Source organism: Hippocampus zosterae, chromosome 18, assembly GCF_025434085.1.
Source record: "Hippocampus zosterae strain Florida chromosome 18, ASM2543408v3, whole genome shotgun sequence".
Taxonomy (NCBI): Eukaryota; Metazoa; Chordata; class Actinopteri; order Syngnathiformes; family Syngnathidae; genus Hippocampus; species Hippocampus zosterae.
The window spans coordinates 3,099,877-3,116,434 of NC_067468.1; the positions used below are offsets into that span (position 1 = coordinate 3,099,877).

A 16,558-nucleotide genomic window follows, 5' to 3' on the forward strand; every position below is an offset into this window, starting at 1 on the left:
GGGGCTCAGAGTGGAGCCGCTTCTCCTCCACATCGAGAGGAGCCAGATGTGGTGGCTTGGGCATCTGATTCGGATGCCTCCTGAACGCTTCCCTGGTGAGGTGTTCCGGGCATGTCCCACTGGCAGGTGATCCCGGGGACGACCCAGGACACGCTGGAGAGACTATGTCACCCAGCTGGCCAGGGAGCGGCTCGGGATCCCCCGGGGAGAGCTGGAAGAAGTAGCGAGGGAGAGGTAAGTCTGGGCTTCCCCGCTAAAGCTGCTGCCCCTGCGACTCGGCCCCGGATAAGCGGTAGAAGATGGATGGATGGATGGTGTGTCAATGGCCAATTACAAGGAATTTCAAGGGATTTCATCTTCAATGGTCCATAATATAATCAAAAGTTTCAGAGAATCTGGAGAAATCGCTGCATATAAGTGGCAAGACTGAATATTGAATACCCCTGACCTTCGATCCCTCAGGCGGCACTCCATCATAAACCGTCATCAATGTGTAACGGATATCACCACATGGGCACAGGAACACTTCAGAAAACAAATGTCAGTAAATACACTTCAGCGCTATATCCCTAAGTGCAACCTAAAGCTCGAGGATGCAAAGCAAAAGCTAAGTAACAACACCCAGAAACCCTGCCCACTTTTTCCGGCACTCCTAAACTTCAGTTTTAATGCTTTTTCCTTGGAGAAAGAAAAAATATATATCAGAATCAGAATCAGAATCATCTTTATTGGCCAAGTATGTAGAACACACAAGGAATTTGTCTCCGGTATAACACGCTGCACTAGTATCATCGTAAACAACAAAATCATTGAACCATTTTAGAGTATACCAGTAGTTTTGTAATACCATTTTGTGGTGCAAGAAGAGTGACTATGTCAGTGACTGTTTAAGGAGTTAATGGCTAGAGGGAAGAAGCTGTTTAAGTGTCTACTGGATTTGGTACGCATAGATCTGTAGCGTCTGCCTGAGGGGAGTGGCTGAAAAAGGTGGTGGGCAGGGTGCGGGGGATCCAGGAGGATTTTCCGTGCCCTTGTCTTGATTCTTGCAGTGTGCAAGTCCTCAAGAGTGGGTAGGGCGATGCCAACGATTTTTTCTGCCGTCCTAACTGTCCGTTGAAGTCGGATTTTGTCCTTTTTTGTGGCGGCCCCAAACCAAACCGTGATGGAAGAACACAGGATTGATTCGATGACTGCCGTGTAGAACTGTCGTAGCACCTCCTGTGGCAAGCCATGCTTCCTCAGCAGCCTCAGGAAGTACATTCGCTGCCGGGCCCTTTTCAGGATGGAGATGGTGTTGACTTCCCACTTCATGTCCTGGGAGACTGTGATTCCCAGGAACTTGAAGGTCTCGACGGTTGACACAGGGCAGTTGGATAGTGTGAGGGGCAACTGAGGAGAAGAATGTTTCCTGAAGTCCACGATCATCTCTACAGTCTTGAGCGTGTTCAGCCCGAGGTTGTGTCGGCCGCACCAGAGCTCCAGCTGCTCCACTTGTTGGCGGTACGCAGACTCGTCGCCGTCTTTGATGAGACCGATGACCGTGGTGTCGTCTGCGAACTATATGAGTTTGACAGCTGGATCTGTTGAGGTGCAATCGTTTGTGTAGAGAGAGAAGAGCAGTGGCGAGAGGACACATCCCTGTGGGGCTCCAGTGCTGGTGGTGCGTATTGATGATGTTGTTGCTCCCAGTCTCACCTGTTGTGTCCGTCCCGTCAGGAAGCTGAGGATCCACTGGCAGATCGCAGGAGACACACCGAGGTGGAGTAGTTTGGGGGTGAGGAGTTCCGGGATGATGGTGTTGAACGCAGAGCTGAAATCCACAAACAGAATCCTTGCGTAGGTCCCTGTGCTGTCGAGGTGCTTGAGGATGTAGTGCAGACCTATGTTGACTGCGTCTTCCACAGACCTGTTTGCCCGGTAGGCAAACTGGAGAGGGTCCAGCAGGGGTCCAGTGACGTTCTTTAGGTGGTTCAGCACAAGGCGTTCAAAGGACTTCATGACCACAGACGTCAGGGCGACAGGCCTATAGTCGTTCAGTTCCGATGTTGCCGATTTCTTGGGAACTGGGATGATGGTAGACTGTTTGAAGCAGGATGGGACCTCACACAGCTCCAGGGATCTGTTGAAGATCTGTGTGAAGACCGGAGCCAGCTGGTCAGCGCAGACTTTCAGGCAGGAGGGGGACACTTTGTCGGGCCCCGGAGCTTTCTTGATCTTTTGCTGCTTGAAGAGCCGTCTCACGTCCTGTTCGTGGATCTGTAGTGGAGAAAAAGAGGGTGGGGGGGTAGGTAGAGTGGTTTCTGGTAGAGGTGGGTGTGAGTGGGAAATGGGGATGTCCTTTTCAAATCGACAGAAAAACATGTTTAGTTCATCAGCAAGACCCTTATTGTTCACTGTTTGGGGGGATGGCATTCTATAGTTAGTGATTGCTTTCAGGCCATTCCATACAGATGCAGAGTCATTAGCAGAGAACTGGTTTTTCAGCCTCTCTGCATAGCTTCTCTTTGCGATGTTAATTTCCTTCGTCAATTGGTTTCGGGCATGTTTGTACAGTGCCCGATCTCCACTTCTATATGCGGCCTCTTTCTCTTTCCTGAGTTGCCTGAGTTTGGGAGTAAACCATGGCTTGTTATTGTTGGATTTGTCATGCTTTTTCCGGGATTCCTCCTCCTACCCATTTATTTCAACTTTATACTTTATATGGAATATATATATTTATATATTATACCAACACGGACGCTCTGATCAGGAAGGGACGGAGCCGGCCCTCTTTCTACTCAGAAAACTGAGGTCTTTTGGAGTTCAGCGTCACTGCTTTCGACCTTCTATGACTCTGTGGCGGAGGAGAGGCACAGTACCGCCGCTCGTTCCTGCCGACTGCTGTCGGGCCTACTGAATAGACGCACCTGAAAACCTGGACTCACCCATTATATACCACATACCACAGCCACCTTATGCAGCATATATTCAGTTGCATATATGCTTATATATTTTATATTGCATCCTGTCCTGTATACAGTTCATTTCTACTTTTATTTTAGCATGCAAATAATTATTGTTTTTCTGCTTTCTTCCCTCCAAATTTTGACGATGTAAATTGCAAAGTTATCCATTGTGAGACAAATAAAGGTTTTCTTATTTTATCTTAGCTTAAGGTTTATCAATCTTGTTGTTGGTGGGTTTTTTTGTTCAATATTTTTTGGGGGCGTGGGAGTTGTTTAGAAAACATTTAAAATACTTTTATTTTTTTTCGTCAAGGTAAGGCCGCAGGCATCCAGTTGCCTATCACTGCTCGGTGATGCTGAACACAGTTTAACCGTCACTTGAGCTTCATTCGTACGAATACTACATTACCCAGGAGGCTTTGGGCGGAGACGAAGATGGAACAGGAAATGCGTCGGCTTTGGTGTTTTTAATGTATTTAATGATAGTAATCTTGTTCATTCATCTGAACGGGACACTGGGACAGGTTCGCTTTTATTTTGAAGGTATGCTAGTGTCTATCCGTGGGTTAGGAAACGCGGATGCTATTTAGTGTGCGTCACTCTCGGTCGATGTTTATCACGTTGAGCATGAAGGTGGTACCGGACTAGTCGTGGACTACTACGCTCATCCTTACTTCGTATCCACCGCAGAAATTATGCTCTCTTTTGCTTGGATCTCAGTTATACTCGTGGGAATTATTTCTGCTCATGTTTTGCAGAACCTTTGTTTTCCCTACTTTTGGAAAGATTTCTTCTTTCTTTTTAGTTTGACTCGGTATGGGATGAAACTGGAGCTTTTCAGACTGACTTCGAGAGTGTGTACAGTCCTGGACAGGTTCATTCAACAGGTGCACCGCAACCCCGACAAGGCTTTTATTATCTACGAAGGGAGCGTCCACACCTACAAAGACATTGAGCAGCGCAGCAACAGATTGGCAAATGTTTTCCTCCAGAAACTCAATGTGACCAAAGGCGACTGCGTTGCCCTGCTCATGAACAACGAGCCGGACTTCGTTTGCGTTTGGTTCGGATTGGCAAAGGTCGGCTGCCCTGTTGCTTTTCTGAACACAAACATTAAGTCGAGATCGTTGTTGCATTGCATCACCTGCTGTGGAGCCAAAGCAGTAATAGTTGGTGCAGGTAAATACATCCTCTTACACCAGTGCGTAGTACTTGTCACTTAAGTGGCTGTCGTGGATATGTTTAAATCCAAAACAAAACTAAACAGTCACGGTAAAAGTAGTTTAAAGGAAATTCATGACACCCTGACTTGTGCTAAATGTTGAAATGAGTTATGTTGTTTAGGAATTGTGGAATTTCAAACTTCTTTAAACGAGGCATTACATAGTGTGTGTGTGTGTATACAGTATATATATATACACATATACACATATACACACAGGCACACACGCACACACACACACATCGGCTCATTCACTGGGTACGACGCGATTGACGGGTGAAATCGCGATTCATCACGATGCATTGATGGGTATCGGTGAAATCGCGATTCATCACGATGCATTGATGGGTATCGGTAAAATCCGATTCAATCGCCGTTTTATTCATGTTAAACGTCACATATCTGACTTTCCTAGGCGCAATGAATGCACCATCATTGCTTTGCGTTTTGTGTTGAATACGGACGGTAGCCGTGCGTCACATACAGTCCAGTACACAACGAGCGAAACATTATGGAAGTTAGGGCACGCAGCAGCAAGGAAACTACTATTTAACTACTATTTAATGCAGCCGCAACATTCAAATCTTATGTTTGGAAATACTACGGCTTCGAAAAGAAAGACGGAAAGCTTGATAAAATCTCCGTAATTTGCAAGGAATGTCGCACTAAGAAGCCATACAACGGCAGCACCACAAATATGCAGACCCACTTAAACCGATGGCACCAGATCACCGACAAGTTTCCCTCCCGCTTCCCCGCCCAGTTCCTCGTCGGACACCGGAGAAACTCTTGGTAAACCAGGTCAGGATCAGAAAAAAATTGCCTCTTATTTTGGGAGTCCCCTTGCAACTCACTGTGACCGCGCAATGGCTATAACTAAGGCCACTGCTTATTTCATATGCAAAGACCTCCAGCCTTAGCGTGGTGGACAACGAGGGTTTCAGACAGCTCGTGCACGTTTTGGAACCCAGGTATACAATACCAGACAGGTCTGTGTTCACTTACAAACATATTCCCGATGTGTACAACAAAGTGAGAAGTGAGATTACTGTGTCGCTGAACAGTGCGCAAAGAGTTGCACTTACATTGGATGGGTGGACATCTTGCGCTATAGATTCATATATATATATATATATGAATACAGTATTTCATATAAGACACTCAGTGAGAGTCTGTTTGTGTTTACACTATAGCAACAGCTGTGAGTCTCAGGTGCCAAATTGTTTACATTTTCTTTGCACAAAACCCAATTGTGAAAGGGCTTAAATAAGTTGTTTTACAAGTTCTACTCTTTATAAGGAATAAAGTGGTATCCTTTTTGTAATACCATACTGAATTGCATCTTTTTAAAAGCTTTTTTTCTTTGCTTATTTGCATCATGTTTAATTGCACAATATCGCAACAAATTGCATTGTATCGTATCGGATCGCATTGATTTGAACTTAATGTGTATCAAATCGTATCGCATCGTGACGACGGTGAAACGTATCGCATCGTATCGCCAGAAAATTCCACGTATCGTTTAAGTATCGCATCGCTGGCAGTGGATCGTGATGTGTATCGAATCGTCCTCAGTGCTGAGATTCACATCCCTAATATATATACATATATATAATATACTGTATGCACACACAGTGAATGAAGGTATCAATAGTTATGACAGTCCTGCCGCCAGGTGATAACTCCGAGTGTTATGAAGCTAGCGCGCCCTCTGTTGGCCCAGAAACCCAAATTCCTGAATAGACAAGTTCCGTCCATGACAGGTTCATTGATTAAGAGCACATTTGATCAAAAAAGCAATCGATACACAACCAACTAGAATTTAACATAATTTCATATTATGATTTAAAAACAACTTTCCTGATAAGAAGCCTTTAAGTACCAACATGTAAAATTTCTGCTCATCTTTCAAGGTCCTTTTCTCAAATCAAATTACCACAGAGGGTAAAACAAAATTTGATTAGTGAAAGTTCTGAAAATCAACCAACGATAAGATTATTTGACTTTCTATGACTTTTGACCTCAGCTCAGCGTTGATCAGGCCAACATCGATACAAAGCGAGTAGTTTTTAAGTTCTACAAATGATTGCCACTCAACTGGAGAAACCACATATTTATTAACAAGCATAGCATATTGGGGTTAATTACTCAGATTTACACTGTGTTCAATGATGGATACAATACAAGTGATGCTTTATTTCATTCCTGTATCTACCTCTTTGTAATGCCCTCTTTCCCCCTTTTTCTGGAAATATTTACTTGTCTTGAAAGGCGCTTATAAATGAAATTTATTATTATTATTTTCAGTTCTTTTGACATGTTTACTAATGTGTGAACTCTGCGTTCACATCAATAAATGTGTCCGGCCTCAAACAAAAGAACATGCAACTACTGATGAGCTGGAGGAGGGGGGGCCTTAATTGATATTATCTTCGTAGTCCAGTAATATTAACCCTTGTAGTCCACCGCTTGCGATAAATGTAAAATTATGTCTTTGAATCAAAGGCAAAGGTATTCGGAAAAACACGAGAGAGCTGAAACGTATGGGGGGGTTCTAAAATGGCCTAAATTTCATGACGTCACCGGCTGATAATTCTCAGGCATTGCAGCAATAATAAAAAAGGTTTTGATTCCGTAATCTTCACAATTTACATATTTTGCACCATTGAGACCCATTATAATTCATATTTTAGAATGCATCGTAAACCTAATGTGTAAACATGCATTTCACGCGATTTCTACGTCAATCACTTTGTTTTCACTTGGACAGACGTATGCATGCCACATTGTTGGGTTGAGGTCATTCCAATTGTGCAACTTTTAGGTGGCGCCAGAGAATCGCAAATGAGTTTGCCTTTTTGCAGTAGGCTTCAAACCAATGCATTTTACATGAACCCGTCCGGTCGGGATTGTTAGTAGGGCTTGTTTGGGACCTCCAGACACAATTTCTTTTCCTTTTGCAAAAAATAAAGAATAAAAAGTCCCAAGGAACTAATAAAAACTATATATGTATGGATAGCACAGATGCCTCTGAACATTTTGAGTGTTTGACAAAAAAAAAAGAATGTTTGTATAACAAAAAATACATAATTACAAAAATTGTAAAATGCCTAGGACCCAAGGGTTAATTGGGCATTCCTTTACATTTTATGCCCCCTCCAACACACATATGTGTGTTGGATATGTGGCGCCCTCTGGAGGCCACAGCAACCTTAGCATTTGCCCTTTTTGCGTCATGGGCAATCAGTCTCTCGACAACAAATTTCTGCAAAACAACACTGGCAGCAATAATAGAAACTGGATGCAATATGCAAAAGGTAGAGTGCTGATATTGTCTGAGACACCAGTTTCTGTTTTTTTGTGGTCTTGCTTTTCCCTAATCAACATTGCGATCACAAGCAACTGTTCAAAACTTAATTTGCATGTTTCGTTCAAGCCCAAACTATGCTGAACGTTATATTGAAACAGTCTTCTTCTGTCCTGGGTTAACTGGAAGTGTTCCAGGTCGTTCAGTTAATAAGAATTACCATGGTGCAACCATGTGACAGGAAAATCATTGCTCAACTAAACAAGCATGATGTTGGTTAAGAATGCTGTCCTCTCAACCCTCTTGCAAAGGCAGGCACATTGGAATAGCTAGAATCATTCAGTAACTGTGCCATGTATAGGTCATTAGGTCTTGTCTGTCATTACAATGATTGGAATGTTGTGTCTGTTTTTCAAATGCAACGACTGATGGGGAATATACAAATATATTCAAATGTATGTCAGATTTTTAATGTATGGAATGTCATTTTTTTTCTCTACTCCCAAACTTGTATTCTAAGAATGGATGAAAAACAAGTTCAAATACTGAATTTAGTATTGTGTGTGTGTTTACCGGACAGCAATTATGTCAGGACTGCAATGGTGATAGTTGACGTCATTGTTATAGACTTGTATTTAAGTATTCAGAGTCACATCTTGTGGTATCTGGTGTCACAAGCTCTATCAGTTGTGGCTGTGCATGTTGCATTTGTCAACCAATTTTCTTTAATTGTGATACAATTGGGGATTGAAAGGATGGCAAAAATCACATAAAGCTTTTAGCACTCTTATCTGAGATGAAAGAAAACTTCAACTTAAATTATGATTCTAAGCCAAAGGTGAAATATCCAGTTTTTCTTGACTGACTTGGTGTCTCAGAAGACACTTGCGGATCATGGTAGATCGGTTTGTGTGCCCCTATGATCCTAGGAACTACGTTGTCGGGGGCTTCATTTGAAATGGACTGCACTTACCGTATATAGCGCTTTATCTACACCAGGGGTGACCATTACGTCGATCGCGATCGACCGGTAGCTTGCGGACTATTCCCAAGTTGATCGCGAAGGGTGTAGATGGAAAAAAACGTTTTTGAATCTTTATTCATGTTAGTAATATACTTTATTTGTTAATGCACATTGCACCCTAACCATCCCAGTCTCACTTTGACAAAAAAGTATTTAAAAAATAAAATAAAGCAGGTCACCTTTAACGTCACTGTCACCTGCGTCACCGGAAATTGTTAGCATTCAGCAGTCTGCAATTGTAGCTTCCAATCAGTCAAAGTTCGTTTCAGGTACAATTCACCGATGGCACTCGCAAAGAATGGCAATCTGGAGGGCCGAGAGAAGCATTTTAAAACGGTACTTATGAGCTACGATGGTTCACGGGCTGCAATTGCAATTGCGTCGTATGCATCTGCGTCAGGCCTCACACAAAGGTAGGCAGGAAATCCTTTTCACAATCTCATCAGCTCTTGTGTCTGCTTTAATTTTCTCTGTTTCGTTCATCTTTGGCAGTTGCTCATCATGGCATGCATGTAAACCTTTGCCAGCGTATACGCACATGCGCAGGAAGGGGTCGATCGCAGGAGGTTGGTTGATCGAAAAGTAGAACTTAGGTCAACAAAGTTGAGGCATCCCTGATCTACACCATCTGATATTTAAATAACTTTGAGAAGCCTCACATTTACCTGTTTAAGCACACATTCGTACACCGTGTACCATGCTGTGGCGAGGCCTACTTGGGAGTAAACTATGTCTTGCCCAAGAACACGTTGACTGTCTGGTGTCAACGTCTGTCAGAGCCGCGATTCGAACTGGTGACCCTTCATGATTGCATTATCTCTCTACCAAATGAGCCACAGCCGCCCTAGCTCTTGGCCACCCAGGGCGAACAGCTCCTTAGTAGGGGGCCAGACAATCCATCCATCCACCCATCCACCCATCCATCCATCTTCTACTGCTTATCCGGGACTGGGTCGCGGGGGCAACAGCTTTAGCAGGGAAGCCCAGACTTCCCTCTCCCTAGCTACTTCTTCCAGCTCTCCCCGGGGGATCCCGAGGCGTTCCCAGGCCAGCTGGGTGACATAGTCGCTCCAGCGTGTCCTGGGTCTTCCTCGGGGTCTCCTCCTGGTGGGATATTCCCGGAACACCTCACCAGGTAGGCGTTCAGGAGGCATCCGAATCAGATGCCCAAGCCACCTCATCTGGCTCCTCTCAATGTGGAGGAGAAGCGGCTCGACTCTGAGCCCCTCCCGGATGACCGAGCTTCTCACCTTATCTCTAAGGGAGAGCCGACACCCTGTGGAGAAAACTCATTTCGGCTGCTCGTATCCGGGATCTTGTTCTTTCGGTCACGACCCATAGCTCGTGACCATAGATGAGGGTTGGAACGTAGATTGACCGGTAAATTCAGAGCTTCGCCCTTTGGCTCAGCTCTTTTCTTCACCACGACAGACCGATACAACGTCCACATCACAGCAGACGCTGCACCGCTCCGCCTGTCGATCTCTCGCTCCCTCTGCCCTCACTCGCGAACAAGACCCCAAGATACTTAAACTCCTCCAGTTGGGGCAAGATCTCCCCCCGGACCCGGAGGGTGCACCCCACCCTGTTCGGACTGAGGACCAGGGTTTCAGATTTGGAGGTGCTGATTTTCATCCCAACCGCTTCACACTCTGCTGTGAAACGCTCCAGTGAGAGTTGGAGAGCCTTGTTTGAAGGAGCCAAAAGCACCACATCATCTGCAAAAAGCAGGGATGCAATACTGAGGCCACCAAAACGGACCCCCTCAACGCTTCGGTTGCGCCTAGAAATTCTGTCCATAAAGGTTATGAACAAAATCGGCGACAAAGGGCAGCCTTGGCGGAGTCCTACCCTCACCGGAAACGATTCCGACTTACTGCCGGCAATGCGAACCAAACTTTGACATCGGTGGTATAGTGACCGAACAGCCCGTATCAGGGGGTTCGGCACCCCATACCAACGAAGCACCCCCCACAGAACTCCCAGAGCGACACTGTCAAACGCCTTCTCCAAGTCCACAAAACACATGTAGACTGGTTGGGCGAATTCCCACATACCCTCGAGGACCCTGCTAAGGGTGTAGAGCTGGTCCACTGTTCCACGGCCGGGACGAAAACCACACTGCTCCTCCTCAATCTGAGGCTCGACTTCCTGACGGACCCTCCTCTCCAGGACGCCTGAATAGACCTTACCAGGGAGGCTGAGGAGTGTGATCCCTCTGTAGTTGGAACACACCCTCCGGTCCCACTTTTAAAAAAGAGGGACTACCACCCTGCTCTGCCAATCCAGAGGCACTGTCCCCGTTGACCACGCGATGTTGCAGAGGCGTGTCAACCAGGACAGCCCCTCAACATCCAGAGCCTTGAGGAACTCCGGGCGGATCTCATCCACTTGCCACCGAGGAGCTTTTTAACCACATCGGTGACTTCAACCACAGAGATAGGAGAGCCCACCTCAGGGTCCTCAGACTCTGCTTCCTCCAAAGAAGACTTGTTGGTGGAGTTGAGGTCTTCCAAGAACTCTGCCCACCGTTTCACAACGTCCCGAGTCGAAGTCAGCAGCCAGACAATGCATGTCTCAAGTGACTTATGACAAAATTATATAACAACCTTTCCCTGTCCCAGACACATACAATGTGAGTTGTCGGCTGTAAAATACCAGCTGCAGGCGATCAGTTTTTGGTGATCGGCATCGGAGCGCCACTTCTCATCATATGTTGGTGGTGCCAAGGACATTGGCTGCATTGTGGGAAGTACCAGTCCCTTTGAGGGGGGGTGGAATCTATTCTACTCTCAAATTGCCCACATTGAGAGATGCACTTGATTTCAGTTGATGCTGCTGTGGGTGGTCCAACAAGTTACAGTATTAAGTTTCAGAGACAATTGCTTTTTCACACAGGGTTGTTGCGCTAAACAATCAAGCACATTACTTTAAAAAGGTTCCAGGTCCAAAGGTGGTCACACTCTTTGATGCAAAATACTGTATTAATGATTGATACAATCTTAAACTGTAAAGCTAACCGTTCAAAATTGTACCTAGGCTAAAGTATGTAATGAATATTCTACTTTGTAAAATTAAGTATTTTAACTAATATTCGTTATGTCTTCTGCTTAGCTCTCGATGAAGGCGGACACTTTTTTGCACTGCTCCTGCCCTCACCCCACCCTTTCCTTGCTCGCCACTTAGTCTTTGTGCTGTCTTTGTCTAACTTTTTTCCTAGCCTCCTACCGTATTTTTCATCTGAAGAACTAACCATGGAATTAGTTGGCTGGTCTCTCGATGTAATCGACAAAATTTTAGCGACGAAAAGAGCAGGCAGTGGGGAGCCTGCTTGCCCTCCGGGGACACTTGCTGCCGGATACGCCCTGGATCCATGGAGAAAGTGGAGACCGGTGTGCCTGGCAGTACTGTCCGTGGAGGATGTGAAATACATCTACATTATTGGCCTTTTGATAACAGGTATGCTGCTGTTTGGTGTTGATAGCTTTCTGTTCTATCGCAAAATTCAACTGAAGGGAGCGGCTCTATTGGAAGTGAAGAAGCTGCCGGTCATTCTGGATGGCTTGGCGCGAATGTCCAACACTCAGACTCAAGAGGTGACTGAGCTCAACCGCAATATTGTTGCGGATTTGGAGCGACTCCGCACAATCGACAACAACATGGAGATGTTGGAATCCGCGCTGCGGAAAGAGTTTTCTGATTCAGGCTGATCGGCGCCACTGAAGAGATACAGACCACGGACTCAAGGCTGTCTGAAATTGTTGGCGGCCGTCCCCCGTACGCACATACACAACTGGACAACCACATGCCCATACACATCCTTGTCATCACCGTCTTCATCGCTCCGATTCTTTTTCCCCCGTGACGTGGTTCGACCTGCGGAGCGCACTTGGGAATCCGTGCAGCTGGTTAGGCGGCTGCGTAGCGGTCACCCCCCTTCCCATTCATCCTCCCTCTTATTACATGTTATGTCTTGTGACTTGTTGTAACTGTCATATGCTTATTTATGTGCTAGGGTCTTTTTTTATCCTGGACTTAAATTATTCTCAGAAGAGGATAGTTTGTGCGTGTTTTTTTTCCCTCTCCCTACCCAGCGTTTTCCTTTCTGAATTCTGATTGTAATTTCCCCATTGCGGGACAAATAAAGGATATGTTAATCTTAAATACTCTACCAATTTTTCTTTGCTCTCACATGCATATTTCAATGTAAGAGGCACCGATGATGTAGAAGTTTACTTGTCTGACTTCCGTGCAGGAACAGGATCGGTATTTCAAAGAAGGCTGAAACTAAAGTACAGAAAGGCAAACATGAAGTACCGTAGTTTGGTTTTTGAGCACCTCTGTTCATTGAAAAATGGGTTTACGATTTAGTTTTTTCTTTTTTTTGTATTACCGATAGGAATGCTGGTAGAGTCCGTGATCAATCACAGAATCTTTGCGGAACACTCTGGTGCTCTGTTATTTTTATTTTTTTTCCTGTTAATTAGCCCTAAATATGGCTCCCAAGAAAGTGACCTATGTCCTGGATCCTTGCCGGGTGCCCCTGCTAGCCTTTGTAGAAGTGACTTGGATTAATTCCATTACAATTCATATTCATTGAAAATTGCTTCAGTTCACAGAACGAATATATTCTTGAACCACAACTGTACTCATCTTTTTCTAAATTGTGACATGATTGTTTCCTTCTCTCAGATTTAGTAGAGTGTGTTGGTGGTATCGTAAGCAACCTGCTGGAGGACAACCTTCAAGTGTGGGCAATGAAGAGGCATTGTGGGGACACAAAGATGGAATCCATATTGGATCACATAGAGGCTGCCACTGATAAACCTCTGCCGGCAATTTTACGTGCGACCACCTCTCTCAAATCCCCTACCCTCTTCATTTTCACCTCTGGAACTACTGGTGAGTATCTCCTGCTATGTTCTGGGGTACATCACCTAATTTTTGAGCTGATTGGTATTGTCTGAAAAAAAAAATTTGCAGATCAGGAGATCGGGAAATCACTCACAGAAGAAAACGTCTTAGCTCCACCACATTTGTCAGCTTTTTCATCTCTGTGTTGGATTCTGTTTCCTTTGGGTTGGGACTTACTAGTATCTGTAATGATGTGACCAAGGAAAGTCACTCCGGTCTGCGACAGGTCCTATTTTTCCACATTCAGAGTTATACCTGCTTTTTGAAGCCTTTGCAGGGTGTTATGGAGTCGGGCATCATGCGCCTCTTAGTTCTGTCTTCATAACAGCACATTATGATACACAAATGTGAGTACACGTTCAACTCCCTCGATGACTTCCCACATTGTTCACCGAAAGTGCTCCGGTGCAGAGTTGAAGCTGAAAGGGAGGTGAGTGAAGTGGGATCATTCGAAGGGTGTTATGAAAAGGAGTCAGTCTGGCTGATTGGTTTGCCAAGTGAATTTGTGAGAAGCCCATGTTTGCATCTGGTTTGCTGAACACTTTTGTTCCTGCTAGCATCCAACCAGATCATTTTTGAATCTTTTAAACTGTTTGCCGCCCTCTGTGAGCCGTCACTGTGGTGCAGGGGTTTGTGTGTCCCGATGATCTTAGGAGCTAAGTTGTCTGGGGCTTTATGCCCCGGGCAGGATCACCCCTGGCAAAAAAGGTCATTGGTGCCTTCTACTATTCTGTCTCATATGAAAAAAAATATACAGCACACTCTGAATGCTATTTTATCACTATATTTTGAAATGGCATTAAACGACCTATATGAAATGATTAATTAATATTAAATGTAAACAGAAGTTAAGTAACCTACATATTTTGCACAAATGTATCGAATTTTCCGCACTATAGGGCGCACCAAAAAGTCTTCCATTTTCTTAACAGCTCGCCGAGCGCCTTAAAATCCGGTGCATCTTGTGTATGGTCATTACGGTAATATGTTGACCCCAAGATGGCTCCTTGCTGGAGACATGCTTACAATGTTATAACTTGCTGTTGTTCAGTGAACTGTGTCGCTGCTTTATTATTAAATAAGTATTTTGTTGCGGCTCTGAAAAAAGGAGAGCTGTGGTGTTGTTTTTTTAAAAACAGTCTAGACAAATGCAGGTACGTCTTTGTCCGTTGTTGAGGAATGGGAGCTGTCAATTTGCTCTTGGCCCTTCCTTGGTTACAGATTCTTTTATCTCTCTATAAGGTGGAAGAAGACCCAACACCACGTAGTCTTTTCTTCAGTTTATCGCAACGCAACACGAATCGATTCGGGCTCCTGTGAGTCTCAGATTTCATCAGGAAGCCCCGAGCAACTACAGTCACACGTACATATAGGCATAGTATGTTAATTATGTTAAGTAGGGGCGGGCAGTCCTTCCCCGTATGTAAAAACCTGAAACAAAGAAAGTCAAGCAAAGTTCAATGTTGGCATTTTGACAAAGTGCAGACCATATCTGCTGGTTCACAGACCTTGAGACTAGGTTTACTCCTCGAAGGCACTTGGCAGCCTTCAGGGACTTTTACGAAGTGGGAGGCGGAAAGAAGATAGCCAGGTGCTGTTAATCACTCAAGGGGAATCAGGGCCCCAATTTCACCCTACACTCCTTGTTTTGAGTACAAGCAGAAGTTCAGAACAGAGACTAGTGTCAATAGTTCTAATAGCAAGATGAAACTCATCAACAAAGTTCTACTACTACTTTTAGCGGAATAATTCCTTAACACCGTCTTCGTGCCTTTTCTTCTTCCATTCCACTTGAGAGGCGTTCATGGCCGCATCCGAAAAATGTAAATGAATAATTACTTAATTGTAACGACAAAGAAAATCAAGCAAGGAAATCACAAAATAAATTCTATATTCCCCCTACAGAATTTATTTTGTGATTTCCTTGCTTGATTTTCTGTTTCGATGCACTATGTTCAATTTTCGTAGTCTCATTTAAGTACAGTAATAGTTAATTTACGTTTTTCAGAGGCGGTCATGAAGGCCTCTCGAGTTGAACGGAAGGAGCGTAGCACCATCTAGTGGAGGTATTTTAGATTGTGCCTTATAATGTGATGTGCCCAATGTATGAAAAAAATTACAAAATAGTAGAGCTGTCAGTTTAGCGCTTTTTTATTGGCATTAATTTAAATGAATTTTAACGGGATTACATTTTTTCTCGCAAGATGAACCCGGCACATGTCACAAAATATGTTACGTTGCTCTATAAATACACCAGAAACAAAACAACAAGCGCGCTGCAGAAGTCCACGCCCATGTCTGTTATGCCAGCCACGGCAGCGCGAGACACCCAAAACGTATACTTAGAGTCTATGAATGGAAAGTTTACTTTTAAAAAGTTGCCCGATTGCTCCACTGACAAGACCAAAGTTACCTGTTCTTCTCTCTTTGTGTATCATACAGGTATACGATGTATGCCACTGACAAAATTGTTACTTGTTTGGAACTATTTTGTGTGGAAGGTTACAGCGTTACGTGTCCATATAAATAGAGCGGGTGGAGCTTCTCTGTGTTCGTCTGACAGTGACAGTGCGCTGCTGTGGTAGCGACCTAGCGAAAATAAAACGTCTCCAGTGTTGTCATCGAACCAAGTGTAGTCATCCAAAATGAGGTCTACACAAAACCGTAGAGAGACTTCCGCACAAGAAGGACCAACACAATCAACATAGCCTGACTGTGTTAGGGGGAGTGAAACCCCCCTCTTTCAGAATGGTTTGCCCCAGCAGCACGGGGGAAGTGCGTGCGCTTGTTTGTACGGCCGGCAGTTTTAATACAGCGGCACATAACGAACACTGGTGTCCGGTGTCTCGTTATTTTTTTTTTCCCCAAGATGGCGCCGAGTAGGCAGCCTTCGGCAAGTGCTCTTCAAGAGCCTTGCTTTTTTGTTCTTTTTTGCTGTTTTTGTCTTTTGTTTTGTCACATGTTGTTTGTTATTTCATTGTGTAGACCTGATATGGACTGTTTTCAGCGCTTTTGGCCACGACATTCGTCAAAGGAGCAGTATCTGTGCTTGGTGGTTGCGCCTTCTCGGCAGCACGCCTGTACCAGCACAGATTTTGATTGGGAGGAATGTCGGCGCCATTGACTGTCGGTGCTGGACAGACCTG

At 44.7% G+C, this 16,558-nt stretch overlaps 1 protein-coding gene across 2 annotated transcripts in view; it reads left to right on the top strand.

The window, feature by feature from the left end:
• The first annotated feature begins 3,500 nt into the window (after nt 1-3,500).
• slc27a6 (solute carrier family 27 member 6) overlaps nt 3,501-16,558 on the top strand; it is a 71,938-nt gene continuing 58,880 nt past the window's right edge. The window contains exons 1-2 of one of the 2 annotated variants that reach the window (XM_052050093.1): nt 3,501-4,124; nt 13,191-13,400. In XM_052050093.1, the coding sequence (XP_051906053.1) occupies nt 3,641-4,124; nt 13,191-13,400 (694 nt within the window). In that variant the 5' untranslated portion in view covers nt 3,501-3,640. The remainder of the gene's footprint in view (nt 4,125-13,190; nt 13,401-16,558) is intronic. The other variant, XM_052050092.1, reaches the window with a different exon arrangement.